A 13671-nucleotide genomic window follows, 5' to 3' on the forward strand; every position below is an offset into this window, starting at 1 on the left:
CATCCGGCTCCTCCCACAGCCCCAGGCGGGCCCCTGAGTAGGGGCTCTCAGCTTGTGTGGAGGTCCCCCAGGAACACCACCCCGATCCAGCCTCCATGGAGGCTCTTGCCGGCCACTGGGAGGGGCCAGTGCACCCTGGGCAGCCCCTGCCAGGGCCCTGAGACCCGAGCCTCCCCGCCGAGGGCACCTGTCTCGGCTTTGCCCCATTCGAGCAGGGCCCTCGCCGAGGCAGGACAGGGCCACATTCGGAATTGAGAGTTCTCTGAGTCCCGCACAGAGCGAGTCTCTGTCCCCAGCCCCCAAGGCAGCTGCCCTGGTGGGTGAGTCAGGCCAGGCCCGGAGACTTCCCGAGAGCGAGGGAGGGACAGCAGCGCCTCCATCACAGGGAAGTGTCCCCGCGGGAGGCCCTGGCCCTGATTGGGCGCCGGGGCGGAGCGGCCTTTGCTCTTTGCGTGGTCGCGGGGGTATAACAGCGGCGCGCGTGGCTCGCAGACCGGGGAGACGGGCGGGCGCACAGCCGGCGCGGAGGCCCCACAGCCCCGCCAGGACCCGAGGCCAAGCGAGGGGCTGCCAGTGTCCCGGGACCCACCGCGTCCGCCCCAGCCCCGGGTCCCCGCGCCCACCCCATGGCGGCGGACGCGGCGCTACGCCGGCTTCTGAGGCTGCACCGCACGGAGATCGCGATGGCCGTGGACAGCGCCTTCCCACTGCTGCACGCGCTGGCCGACCACGACGTGGTCCCCGAGGACAAGTTCCAGGTGGGCTCCCCACCCGCCCCCCGCTGCCCCCAGGCCCTGTGAGCCAGGGATAGTCCCCGGGGAAGTTCCAGGAGGACCCCGCCCCATGCCTCCCCGCCCCTCCAGATCCCCAAGCCCCTCCAGCCTTCCCCAACTCCCTCCCCACAAGGAGCCAGGGGCGTCCCTGATGACAAGTTAGAAGTTGGTCCCCTTCCCCCAGCCGTCCCCACACCTCACCCCCAAGCCAAGGGAATGGCCTCCAGGTTCCCCCAGCCCCACCCTCAACACCCCTACACCCCCACCTGACTCCACCACAAGCCGAGGAGATGGGCGTGGAGCTGTCCAGGTCGCCAGCGCCTCTGCCTGGGAGCTCCACCCTCTAGTCATGATGGAGATGGGCAGGCCGCAGGGTGTGGGGGACCATGGCAGGGACCCTCATGCCACCCCACTGCAGGAGACGCTTCATCTGAAGGAAAAGGAGGGCTGCCCCCAGGCCTTCCACGCCCTCCTGTCCTGGCTGCTGACCCAGGGCTCCACAGCCATCCTGGACTTCTGGAGGGTGCTGTTCAAGGACTACAACCTGGAGCGCTATGGCCGGCTGCAGCCCATCCTGGACAGCTTCCCCAAAGGTGGGTCCTGGTGGACTCAGCCATGCTGGGGGCCTGGGGCAGCTGCTGTCACCTGCTCAGCTCTGCTGGACTGGAACTGGAGTGGTGTTTGAGGAGCCCGTGGGTGATGTTCCAGGACCGTCTTGGATCCTAAGAGGCAAAGGGGCCAGGCCTCACCCGTCTGGCCAAGGTGTCCAGTTCTGGGGCCCACCCTCCCCCTGGAGAAAACCCTGAGGTTGGGACCCTGCTCCTGCCCCTGAGCTGCAGATGTGGACCTCAGCCAGCCCCGGAAGGGGAGGAAGCCCCCGGCCGTCCCCAAGGCTTTGGTACCGCCACCCAGACTCCCCACCAAGAGGAAGGCCTCAGAAGAGGCTCGAGCTGCCGCGCCAGCAGCCCTGACTCCAAGGGGCACCGCCAGCCCAGGTACCCTCCCTGCAGGGGAAGCCAGCCGGGGTCTCCAGTCTTCCCGGGCTTCCCCGGGAGCCCACGCCCCCTCCCCACCCGGGCTCCCACCCACTGGGTGTGGGGCCAGCCTGCCTGGGGCTGTGGGGGTCTCCTCTGGGTACTAGACCCACACACTGGACCAGCCTCTCAGCTCCCTCCTGCCCGAAGGCTGAGCTCCCCGGAGCTGGTGAAGTAGGCGGGCAGGTCTCATTTCCCTTTTACTGATGAGAAACCAGAGCCCGGCAAAGGGACTACCCAGCACTGGACCGCCCCCTCCACGCCCTCCCACCGCGGGCCCCTGCCCACCGGCACTCACCCCCACTGAGAGGGGAGGCCAGGCTGCCCCCAGCTCCCCCATTCAGGCTCTCAACTGAAGGCCAAGCCCCCCAAGAAGCCGGAGAGCAGCGCAGAGCAGCAGCGCCTTCCGCTCGGGAACGGTGAGCGGGGCGCAGTGGGAGCGCCTCCCTTCTCCCTGGCCAGGGGCAAGGGGGCAGGGGTCAGAGCAGGGCCTGCCCTCCGAGACCCTGTCCTAGGGGCTGGGGATGTGCTGGCCTGGTGTGTCATTCCAGGGGCCTAAGCTGCACCACCAGGCCCAGGAAGGGGACACCTTGGGTCTAAGCATGATCTTGCCGGTCGCCCCTGCCCCCACTGCACCCTGGTTCTGGGGACCCCTTCTCAGGCTCCTTGTCTGCCCATCCACTCCCTATCCTTCAGGACCAGCCCAGACATGGCTTCCTCCAGAAAATCATCCCTGGCCCCCAGCTGCATGCAGGCTGAACCCTTCCTGTCCCCTTCTCCTTCCTTCCCAGGGCACTGGACTCCAGAGACCCCCTATCTCCCTGAGGGCAGAGCCTAGGAACTCTGTGTCCCTCCCGGCACAATACAGGGCCCATGTCATGGGGGGGTGGGGCTGGTCATTGGTCATGCCTTCCTATCCATTGTGCCAGCTCTGCTGACACTGCCACGCCCCGGCACACGCACACATGGGTGCACACACGAACACACACATTCTCATGTCTCTGCACTTACCTGTGGGCTGTCTGCACATGGCAGGGCTGGGTCCCCTCCTCGGCCTGCCCTGGCTGGAAGGAAAGGGCTCTGCAGCCCAGTGCTGCCTGCTTCTGGCATAGAGTATGTGCTTGGGAACAGTCTTCCCCACGGGTGACCCCAATGGGTGTTCCCTTTCCCAGGGATTCAGACCATGTCAGCTTCAGTCCAGAGAGCTGTGGCCGTGTCCTCCGGGGACGTCCCAGGAGCCCGAGGGGCCGTGGAGGGGATTCTCATCCAGCAGGTGTTTGAGTCAGGTAGACGCTGTGGTGGGGAGATGGGGCTGATGGGGAGACCCAGGCTCCAAGATGGAAGGAGGACCACGCCCCTTTGCATCCTGGTGGTCCCACAGCAGACCGGGCTGTTGCTCAGGTAGCCAGAGTTTCTGCCTGTGGTTCTGCTGACTTTGGAGGAGGAGGGTGAGCACCGAAGTCTCCCTGTCGGGGGACCTTCTGCAAGGCCAGCGGTCCAGGCCCACATCCCCACCTGGGATGTGCAGCACTCCCCAGTCACCTCCATCCATGTGCATGGGCCCTCCTCGGCCATGGGGTTGCATCCTTAGAAAGTTCTGCCTGTGCTGCTGAGACCCTCCAGGGTATCGGCATTCTTCAACCAGGACAGCCTGTAGCATAGCGTCCTTGCCCCCCATACCCTGGCCAGCCTGCAGCGTCCTCGCCCGCCATTCCCTGGCCAGCCGCTGACCCCATGCAATCACCAGTGCCATCTGACCAGGGCACAGCAGGGCCGCTGGTGGCAGACCCACCGTGCCATTGGGGCATTCCATCTCAAGTCCCTGACACGGTGTCTCCTCAGTGCTGGACATGGGCTGGGAACACCAAGCACAGCCAGGGCCCTGGTCTTGCACCTCTGGATGGTCCCAAGGCCCACTGTGTTACTTCCTAAGGCTGTTGGATCAAATTGGCACAAACTGGGAGGCTTGAAATGACAGAAATGCCAACATCAAGGTGTCTCGGGGCCACACTCCCTCTGGAGGCTCCAGGGAAGAATCCTTCCTTGTGTCTCCCAGCTGCTGGTCATTATGGGGGTACCCCTGTGCCCCTTGTTCCTGGGCTCAGGACCCCACCGCTCCAGCCTCTACTTCTGTGGTCTCACAGCTGTCTCCCACGTGTCCTCTTTATAAGGACACCAGTCATTGAACTTATGGTCCAGTGTGACCTCATCTTAACTAATCACATCTACAAAGACCCTGATTTCAAGTAAGGTCACACTCTGAGGTTCTGGGTGGACGTGAACTTCGGGGGACGCTGTTGAACACCCTGGTGTAGATCCAGGACAATCCCCGGGCCCCAGACTCGACTGGGGTGGGGGCGGGCTGGAGGAATGCAGGCTGTGGGAACTCCACCTGTCTCTGCTAGACCCCAGCCCGGGGCCTACACGACTGCCAAGGCAGGTCCTGCTGGGCGGGTGAGCCAGGACCAGCTGGCATCTCCTCCCAGGGGGCTCCAAGAAGTGCATCCAGGTTGGTGGGGAGTTCTACACTCCCAGCAAGTTCGAAGACCCCGGCAGTGGGAAGAACAAGGCCCGCAGCAGCAGTGGCCCGAAGCCTCTGGTTCGAGCCAAGGGAGCCCAGGGCGCTGCCCCCGTAAGCACCTGACTGTCCCTGGGGTGCCCAGCTCTTGATGCACCCCCGCCCCAGGAACAGCGTTGCCTCTGGGGGAGTGGCTCTGCTGGGGGCTGGGGGCTGCTGCCGAGAGACGCCTGGTGCCACAGCCATGTGCACCCTCGCTGCTGAGGCTGCCCCCATTGCTGACGCCCCTCTTCCTTGCAGGGTGGAGGTGAGGCTAGGCTGGGCCAGCAGGGCAGGGTTCCCGCCCCTCTGGCCCTCCCCAGTGACCTCCAGCTCCACCAGGTAATGCCCTAGACCACAGGAGAGGCCCCTGTCTGCCCTTGCTCCCCTCGGGTGGGTCCTGCTGCCTCTGCCTTTACCTGGGCACTCAGGGATGAGCACCGGGGCCTGAGCCCCTACCCACAGGGTACAGCTCTTTTTCTTTAATAGACAGTATTTTTTTCCTGATAATACGCAATGGTAATAGTTTAAATGAGTCAGAGAAAGTGAGGTCTTCTCAGGCTCTTAAAAGCGTGGCATTTGGTCCAGGCCGTACCCGCTGCTCTCAGCTGGGCCCGTGGGTGGGCCGGGCACCCCTGCTATAGCCAGGAGGTCAAGGATCCACTGGGAATGCCAAGCTCATCTTTCGTCCCCAGCATGGTTTCTTAATGGGGTAGAAGCAGTGTGGGGGGGTGCCTGCCGTGGTGGGTTACAGATCTTGACCACTTGGCACCAGGGGCTCTGTGGGGCCCTGGCCCTTAGGAGTGACAGGACCCAGTCCTGCCCTGCAGGAGCACCCGGGCTGGTGGGCATCTGGGGGATTGTTAGAATGAGTGAGGTCATTGCCGTGCAGGACCAGCCTAGCCTGGCTGTCTGGGGGGATTCTGGAGGAGGTGGTACCTGGGAGACCCCTGAAGGCACAGCAGGCACCATCCAGGCAGGGCACAAGGACGGTGGGGGCTGCAGGTGGAGGATTCAGCAGGCGCTGAGGTCGGGAGAGACCTCCCTGGGCCTGGCCCCACTGCCCTGTGAGGAAGGGTTCGTGTGGTTGGCGTACAGTTCCGGGGCCCCTGGAACGCAGCAGCCTGCAAGAAACTGGGTTTTCTTCCCAATAGGGATGGCCCCGGGGGGTGTCTGTTGGAGACCAGATGGATGGGGAACAGGTGGTCAGGGCGGAATTTCAGGCCCTGGCAGCATGGGAGCAGGGCAGAGACTGGGGAGTTCAGGTACCCAGAGATGCTGCTGGGGGAGCCGTTTTGGGAAGGAGGTGGCTCTCAGGAGGGTGCTGCACCCCAGCCCAGTCTGCATGGGCGTCTCTTGCCTGTGCCAGAAGAACGAGGACGAGTGTGCCGTGTGTCGGGACGGCGGGGAGCTCATCTGCTGTGACGGCTGCCCTCGGGCCTTCCACCTGGCCTGCCTGTCCCCTCCGCTCCGGGAGATCCCCAGGTGAGCCTGCACCTCTGCCAGCGCAACCAGGCCACCCCGGTTCATGGCCGCCTCCACCCACTGACCCTGAAGGGAAGCCACCCCAAGCCTCTCCCATCCAAGATGGAAGGGGGTTCTGAGTCAGGTCACTGGGCCGTGGGGCCGGGGCCTGGGGTTTTCCCACCCTGCCACCTGCCTCCCGGTCTGGCCACACCTGCTGCCCAGCCTGGACAGCTGGGCCCCTGAGGGCAGCAAAGCAGAACAGAGGCCCAGGGCGAAGATGCCACCCTGTCTAAGCTCATCCCAAGCTGCAGCCCACGCCCCCATGGGTAGCTGGCCCCCACCCCCAAGCCCCACCCCAGAGTCCCATTCCAGACAGGGCTGGGGAGCACAGAGGCCACAGAGCTGTGCCCCCCAGGGCAGGTGGGAGTTTGTCCACCAATGCACAGGACGCCGGGCTTAGTGGGGGCGGGAGGCCTCCTCTGCGTTCACATCCTGGTGCTCCTTCCCCACGGCCCACCGAGCCCTGCCCCCATTCCAACCCCACAGGACGTGGCAGTCTGTGGGAGGAAGAGCTCTGGGTGGAGTGGGGACCCACGTTCAGGCGAGGCTCTGCCCCAGCCCCTGAGTGGCCGTCACCAGGCCCCCTCTCAGCCTCATCACTAGAATAAGGGGCACAGTGGGGGTCACTGCTCGGCTCCTGAAGCCGTTCCTCCTTGCCGTCTCTTCCTGCCCTTGATCACCTCCCATTCTGCTGGGTGCCATTCCCCTTAACAGGTGGGTCAGCTTAGGGAGGCCCCCGGCAGGGCCCAGCCCTGAGAGGCAGGCAAAGCCACCGGGGCTCACAGGTGTTGGGGATTCCTGGGGTTCATCAGAGAGCACGCCAAGGGGACCCTGATCACGCTGGCCAGGGCCACCCCACGAAGGGTAAATGTCCCCCTGCTGGGCTCTCCCTTCCTGTGTCTCTGCCCATCTCTCTGCTGTGCCTCGGTTCCCCCTCTGTGAAAAGACATGGTCGGAGCCCTGGAGCTCCACCCGTGGGTTTGGGGATCTGTCACCCGCTGTCTTGTTCTGCATGTCTCTGACTGGTGGACACACGAGCAGTGGGACCTGGAGGTGCTCCAGCTGCCTGCAGGCAACAGTCCAGGAGGTGCAGCCCCGGGCAGAGGAGCCCCAGCCCCAGGAGCCACCCGTGGAGACCCCGGTATGGCCACGCCCCCTCCTAGCCGGGCCACCCCTCCTGTCCACATGGCCACGCCCCCTCCTAGGCTGGGCCACCCCTCCTGTCCGTCTGTCCCCTGGAGTCCTGTGGGACAGGCCTGCCCCAGCCATAGCACTATGTCCCCCATGCCCAAGCCCGGTCCTTGTGGTCTCCTGCAGTGGAGTCCCCATCATGCTTCCTATGGGCCTAAACCCAGCTCTCCTGGCTGCGGGTCCACCCGGGGGGCACTATGAGCATTGATAACAGCCCCGGAAGATGTGTTCCTTGTTCTGCTGCTGTGAGGATAGTAGGTCTACTGTGCACAGACCCAGTGTTCCCTCTGACAGCCCTGAGGGCCAGGGGGCCCCCCGTGTGTAGATGGGGGAGGAGGGAGGACCACAGAGCCAGGAAGTGCCACAGCCTTTCCCACTCAGTGTGGACGCCTTCCACCATGCCGGCCCTCCGTCCCCACCATGCCAGGCCTCTGCCCCCACCCTGCTGCCCTGGGTTTCAGGGTCCCAGCAGTCACTGACTCCTGGGTGGTGCCGGGCAGGTGCCCGCTGCCCCTCTGATGCTGACCCTTGGGTTCCAGCTCCCCCCGGGGCTTAGGTCGGCGGGAGAGGAGGTAAGAGGTCCACCTGGGGAACCCCTAGCCGGCATGGACACGACTCTTGTCTACAAGCACCTGCCGGCCCCGCCTTCTGCAGCCCCGCTGCCAGGGCTGGACTCCTCGGCCCTGCACCCCCTACTGTGTGTGGGTCCTGAGGGTCAGCAGGTGAGCGGGGAGTGGGGGTCAGGGTGGGCTCTTCAAGGAGCCCAGGACCTACGGGGCGGATGAATTCACCTGAAACAGGAGGAGAGGGAGGCCAGGCGAGAAAGGCTCTGGGAGGCACAGGGCCTGAGGCTGTGCGGGGAGCGTGGGGGGCTGCGGGGGGAAGGGGACACTCCTAGACCTCCACTCCAGCTCCTGGCCCTGGGCATTACTGCTCCCCCCACAAGGCAGGACAATGAAGGGGGATATGTCCCAGCACACGTGGGAGCCCTCCCCTCCCTGCCTCAATTCCCTTCCCTGCACCCCTGTGGGCACCGCCTTTCAGGAGACTCCCGCACTCAGCCCCAAAGGAGGCCAGGCCCGCCAAGCAGGAGAGAGGTGCAGGCGCCAGGCTTGCAGGCAGCAGCCTGAGGGTGCTTGGGTCGCCCCTGCCTCCTGGGGATGGGACTGGTCCCGCTGTCCTGCAGCCTGCGTGGCACCATGAGGCTCCTCACTTGCGCCTAGACCCGCCCTCCAGCCCTGGGTGGTCCCAGGGGAGAGCGCACAGGGCTCGGGTTCGGGTTCAGCTACATTTCCCCCGGCCCCTCGCGTCACCCCGCGCTGTTGCCTCCCACAGAACCTGGCTCCCGGTGCGCGTTGCGGGGTGTGCGGAGACGGCACGGACGTGCTGCGGTGTACTCACTGCGCCGCCGCCTTCCACTGGCGCTGCCACTTCCCAGCCGGCACCTCCCGGCCCGGGTGAGTGAGCGTGGTCGGCGTGGAGGCCTGAACCCACACCCACACCCTACACCCCACCCCACACTCCCCACCCACATCATACAGCCCGCAACCACACCCCACCCACACCCTACACCCATACTCCATCCCACACCCCACCCCACACCCCACACTCCCACCCACACCCTGCACCCCACCCCACACCCAAGCCCTGCACCCCACCCCACACCCATGCCCTGCACCCCACCCCGCACCCCCACCCTGCACCCACACCCTACACTCCACAGCCACACTCCACCACACACCCACCCACACCCTACTCCCCACCTCATACCCTGCACCTCACCACACTCCACAGCCACACCCCACCCCACACCCCACACTCCCACCCACACCCTACACCCACCCCACACCCTACACCCAACCCAAACCCACCCAAACCCACCACTCCCACTCTCCACCCACACCCACACCCCTTCCTCACACCCCACACCCCATCCCCCACTCACCACCCACGCCCACACCCCACACCCCATACCCCGGAGGTGGCACTCCTGCTCCCCCCCAGGCCTGGCAGCCCCTCATCCTCTGCTGCAGGACGGGCCTGCGCTGCAGATCCTGCTCAGGAGACGTGACCCCGGCCCCTGTGGAGGGGGTGCTGGCCCCCAGCCCCGCCCGCCTGGCCCCTGGGCCTGCCAAGGTCAGTGCCGCAGGGACCCTCCATGCATGCCGGTGCTGGGGGTGGGGAACCCCGTGGGTTGGTATTGGGGGAGCACATCTCAGGGCAGACCCTGGGTGCCAGCTTCGAGGGTTTGCACCATACGCACTGACCATGTGCTCATTATCTGTAGAAAATATTTTCCCTTTAAACCAATTCTTTTTGGCAACTTAAATATAGTTAAAAAGGAAGCTCCCCCCGAGGGTTGGTGACTGACATCACAGTTGGCTGTGTGGCTGCCTCACAGCATGAGCCTGAGAGTCCTGCCAGGGCTCCCTGGTGGGGTGAAGGGAGAGCGGGAGCGCCAGGCCTGCAGGAGCAAACCCCCACCCCGTCTGACCCCTCCAGGTTGTCTCACCCCCAGCCCTCCCTGGGGCCAGGATCCACCCCACTGTGTGGCCAGAGCCCTCTCAGAGAGGCAAAGTGACCCCGGGTCCAGCCAGTAGCTCTTCCTGTCCTCCTGCTCTGGGGTCAGAGAGGACCTGGGTGGCGCGGAGACCCCTGACTGCTGGGGCGGCTGGGCTTGCCCTGGAGCTGGGTGTGGGGGAGGCCCGAGTCGCTGCTGCAGGAGCCTCCGGGGGGGTGGCCTCTTACCCTGACCGTCCCCAGCAGAGGCCTCCTGAGCACATCCTGGCCACCGAGGAGCCTTTAGGGATCCTGGGGTGATGACACGTCCCCCCTGCTCCACTGGCCCATGCTCTTTCCCAGCTGTGCCTCCGCCCCGTACACACCGTGTGGGTGACAGGCCACCCCGGCGTGGTACTCCCCAGGAGGGTGACAGCCTACCCCAGCGTGGTACTCCCCGGGCAGGTGACAGGCTTCCCCGGCATGCAGGCTTTGGCCTGGCATGGCACAAGCCTCAGACCCAGCCCTGCCCTTGGGGCTTTTGTGGAACAGTGGCGTGGCCCACAGCTGTCACTGTCCCCTTCCTTCTAGAAGCCTCCCTCCTCACACCACCCACCTGGAGTCAGGGGCCCAGCCAGGCATATACGCAGATGCCCCTCCCTAACCCCAGGCAGCTTTCCTGCAACTGCTCCCGCAGCGGGTACCTCGTCATTAACCTCCTGGGTTCTGTCTCTGAACAGCAGAGACCTCTTTGTTGTCATCGTGATGTGAAATGTAACGCCATGTCAGAGGAAAAGTTCTGGCTGGCCTTGGCCTCCGCCCTCAGCCTGCCCCCTTCCTCCAGGGTGGTTGGACGTGGCCCCAGACCCCGTCCTGAGCAGGTCTCCCACCCCCTGGGAGCATCCTTAGGACCAGGGAGCATCCAGGGGCTTTCCCCTCCAGACCGGGCAGCCCCTCCCTCAGCCACGCAGGGCTGCCGGGCCTCGCAGCACCAGTGTTCACCCGAGTGGAGGAGCTGGGATGTGGCTGTTTGGGGCCACAAATGGGCAATTCCACAGGGTTCAATGTAATATGGTCTCCTCTCTGCTGGGGGTGCCTGCCTGGGGACCTTCTCCCACTCTGGTCGCTCACCTATAGTGTGGGCTGGCCCTGGTGGTGCTTGTCGGGGGCAGGGGTGGCATGGACCAGGCACTTTCCTCTCTGGGCCTCAGACTTCCCCTCTCAGAGTGGGACTCCTTGCTGGTTCCCTGAGCTCCCTCGTTTTCCCCAGGAGGCCACACAGTGTGGAGGCTGTCTGGGGGCCGTGGGCAGCTGGCCGTGGGCAGTGGGCAGGACCCTGGGGAGGCAGCCCCAGCCCCATCGTGCCCACGCAGCCCTGTGCCCCCACCCCCAATGGAGCTGGGTGTAAGAATTCCCATCTCAGTGTGGGGGAAACACCCCCGCGGCCCCTAGGCCCTGCAGCCTCTGTGTCCCCACCAGGGCTGTGGGAGTTGGGCTGACCTCTTCTCTTTACTGGGTTCCAGGATGACACTGCCAGTCACGAGCCCACTCTGCACAGGGATGACCTAGAGTCCCTTCTGAGCGAGGTAACGCCTCCCCTGGCCTCCTGGTGCTCCTCCACTCCCCATCCCCTGCCTCAGCCGGCACCCAGGCTCCCCACTCTGGGGGAGGACTGCCAGCCCCCACTGCTCTTGAGCCGTGGAAACTCAGGCTGTCCCTGCTCCACCCACCAGGAGCCCCAGTGCCGCTGAGCACCTGGCACCCCCCACAGGAGCCCCCCTAGCCCCCTCGCAGGAGCCCCCCCGGCCCCTCCCCCTGCGGGAGCCCAGTGCTGCTGAGCCCCTGGCACCCCCCTACAGGACCCTCCCAGCCCCCCTGCAGGAGTCCCCGTGGCCCCTTCCCCTGCAGGAGCCCAGTGCTGCTGAGCGCCCCCAGCCCCTCCCCAACAAGAGCCCCCACACGGCCCCTCCCCTGAGGGCCTGCACCCTGGCAGGCAGAGGCTCGAGCACCAGGCTCAAGATCCACTTTCCCAGGGAGGGTGGGGTGTGGGAGTGGGGGGGTCCCAGACCCCGTCCCTCTAAGATTTGCTTGCCCCTCCCAACTCAGGCCTCTCTACGCTAAGATGGGCAGGTAGAATCTGCGGGGAAAAGGTGACTTTTAAGGGCTCTGTCTGTTTTTGCCAAGCGGATAAGCTCCTCCAGCCTCCACGGGTTCTCCTCAGTGTCTGATGTGGCACCTGCGGGTCCCAGCTGACCATGGGGCAGGGGTTCTGCCCTGTGCAGTGGCCGTGCCCCACAAACCCTGACTGCAGGTGTCTGCAGAGCCCCAGGGCCTGAGAGTGGGCCAGGGGACCCAGCGCTGGGTAATGGAGCTGCCCCTCTGGATGGGGTCCCCGGGTATAGCTGGAGAAATGAGCGACGGGCTCACAGCCTCTCCCGGGTGGCGGTCTTATTCTGCTGGCATCGTGGGGCCCGTGGCCCCATCCTGTGGGAGCATCAGGCTCCTGAGCAGAATAAGCAGCTGGCCCCGACCCCCCCACCCCGAAGGAGCCACCCGAGGAGGCAGAACTGCTATGAACTGCCATGGGGATGTGCCCTGGGCTTATGGGATGTGGTGAAGTACACAGGACAGGGTCCTCGGTCTGGCCTGTGCCATGGGGACCTTGGGCCTCAGTTTCCCCACCTTTGATGGAATACGGTGAAGTGCACAGGACAGGGTCCTCCCCAGACTGGCCTGTGCCATGGGGCCTCGGGCCTCAGTTTCCCCACCTTTGACTTAGAGGGAAGGTTGGATGGTGACTTCTTGTAACGACGGCCACGATTCTGTGGCCGCGGCGGGGGCGCACCTGGAGGTTCTCACCGTCACTCTGTCCCGCAGCACACCTTCGACGGCATCCTGCAGTGGGCCATCCAGAGCATGGCCCGTCCGGTGGCCCCCTTCCCCTCCTGACCCCAGATGGCCGGGACATGCAGCTCTGATGGGAGAGTGCCGAGAAGGACACCTCCTTCCTCAGCCCTGGAAGCCGGCCGGCTGGGATCAAGAAGGGGACAGCGCCACCTCTTGTCAGTGCTCGGCTGTAAACAGCTCTGTGTTTCTGGGGACACCAGCCATCATGTGCCTGGAAATTAAACCCTGCCCCACTTCTCTACTCTGGAAGTCCCCGGGAGCCTCTCCTTGCCTGGTGACCTACTAAAAATATAAAAATTAGCCGGGCATGGTGGTGTGCGCCTGTAATCCCAGCTATGCAGGAGCCTGAGGCATGAGAATCACTTGAACTCGGGAGGTGGAGGTTGCAGTGAGCTGAGATTGCGCCACTGCACTCCAGTCTGGTCGGCAAGAGTGAGACTCCGTCTCAAAAAAAAAACAAACAAAAAAAACACATAACATAAATTTATCATCTCGACCACTTTTCAGTTCAGTGGCATTCACATCTCATGTAACCATTGCCACCACCATCTGCAGAGCTGTTCCAGCTTCCTGAATGGAAACTCTGGCCCCATGAAACACTCACTCCCCATTCCCCTCCCAACCCCTGGCACCCTCCACTCTACTTTCTGTCTCTATGACTTCTCCAGGGACCTCATGGAAGTGGAATCACACAGTATCTGTCCTTTTGTGTCTGTCTTATTTTACTCAGCATGGTGGCCCCAAGGTTCATCCATGTTGTAGCATGTGCCGAAATCTGCTTCCTTTTTTAAGGCTGAGTAATATTCCAGCACATGGATGGACCGCATTGTGTTCATCTATGCTTTCCTCAGCAGACACCTGGGTGCTTCCACCTTTTGGCTGTTGTGAATAATGCTGCTATGAATATGTGTGTGCAAATATCTGTGTAAGTCTTTGAGTAAAATCGCTGGATCACATGGTAATTATATTTTTAATTTTTTGAAGAACTGCCATCCTGTTTTCCACAGCAGCTACACCATTTCACATCCCCACCAACACTGCATGAGGGTTCCAGCCTCCCCATATCCTTGAAACAATTACTATTTTCTGCATTTTTCTTTCTTTTCTTTTCTTCTTTTTTTGAGACGGAGTTTTGCTCTTGCTGCCCAGGCTGCAGTGCAATGGCGCAGTCTCCACTCACTGC

At 63.8% G+C, this 13671-nt stretch overlaps 1 protein-coding gene across 1 annotated transcript; it reads left to right on the forward strand.

The window, feature by feature from the left end:
• The first annotated feature begins 242 nt into the window (after window positions 1–242).
• AIRE (autoimmune regulator) lies at window positions 243–13447 on the forward strand. Its single transcript, XM_008977557.5, has 14 exons — window positions 243–758; window positions 1192–1366; window positions 1613–1768; window positions 2152–2226; window positions 2980–3093; window positions 4294–4439; window positions 4626–4706; window positions 5734–5849; window positions 6933–7032; window positions 7622–7804; window positions 8418–8539; window positions 9116–9218; window positions 11105–11167; window positions 12459–13447. The coding sequence occupies exons 1-14, from the start codon at window positions 627–629 to the stop codon at window positions 12528–12530; spliced, it is 1638 nt and encodes a 545-aa protein (XP_008975805.4). The 5' UTR covers window positions 243–626; the 3' UTR covers window positions 12531–13447.
• The last annotated feature ends 224 nt before the right edge of the window (window positions 13448–13671 follow it).

Source organism: Pan paniscus, chromosome 22 (genome assembly GCF_029289425.2).
Source record: "Pan paniscus chromosome 22, NHGRI_mPanPan1-v2.0_pri, whole genome shotgun sequence".
Taxonomy (NCBI): Eukaryota; Metazoa; Chordata; class Mammalia; order Primates; family Hominidae; genus Pan; species Pan paniscus.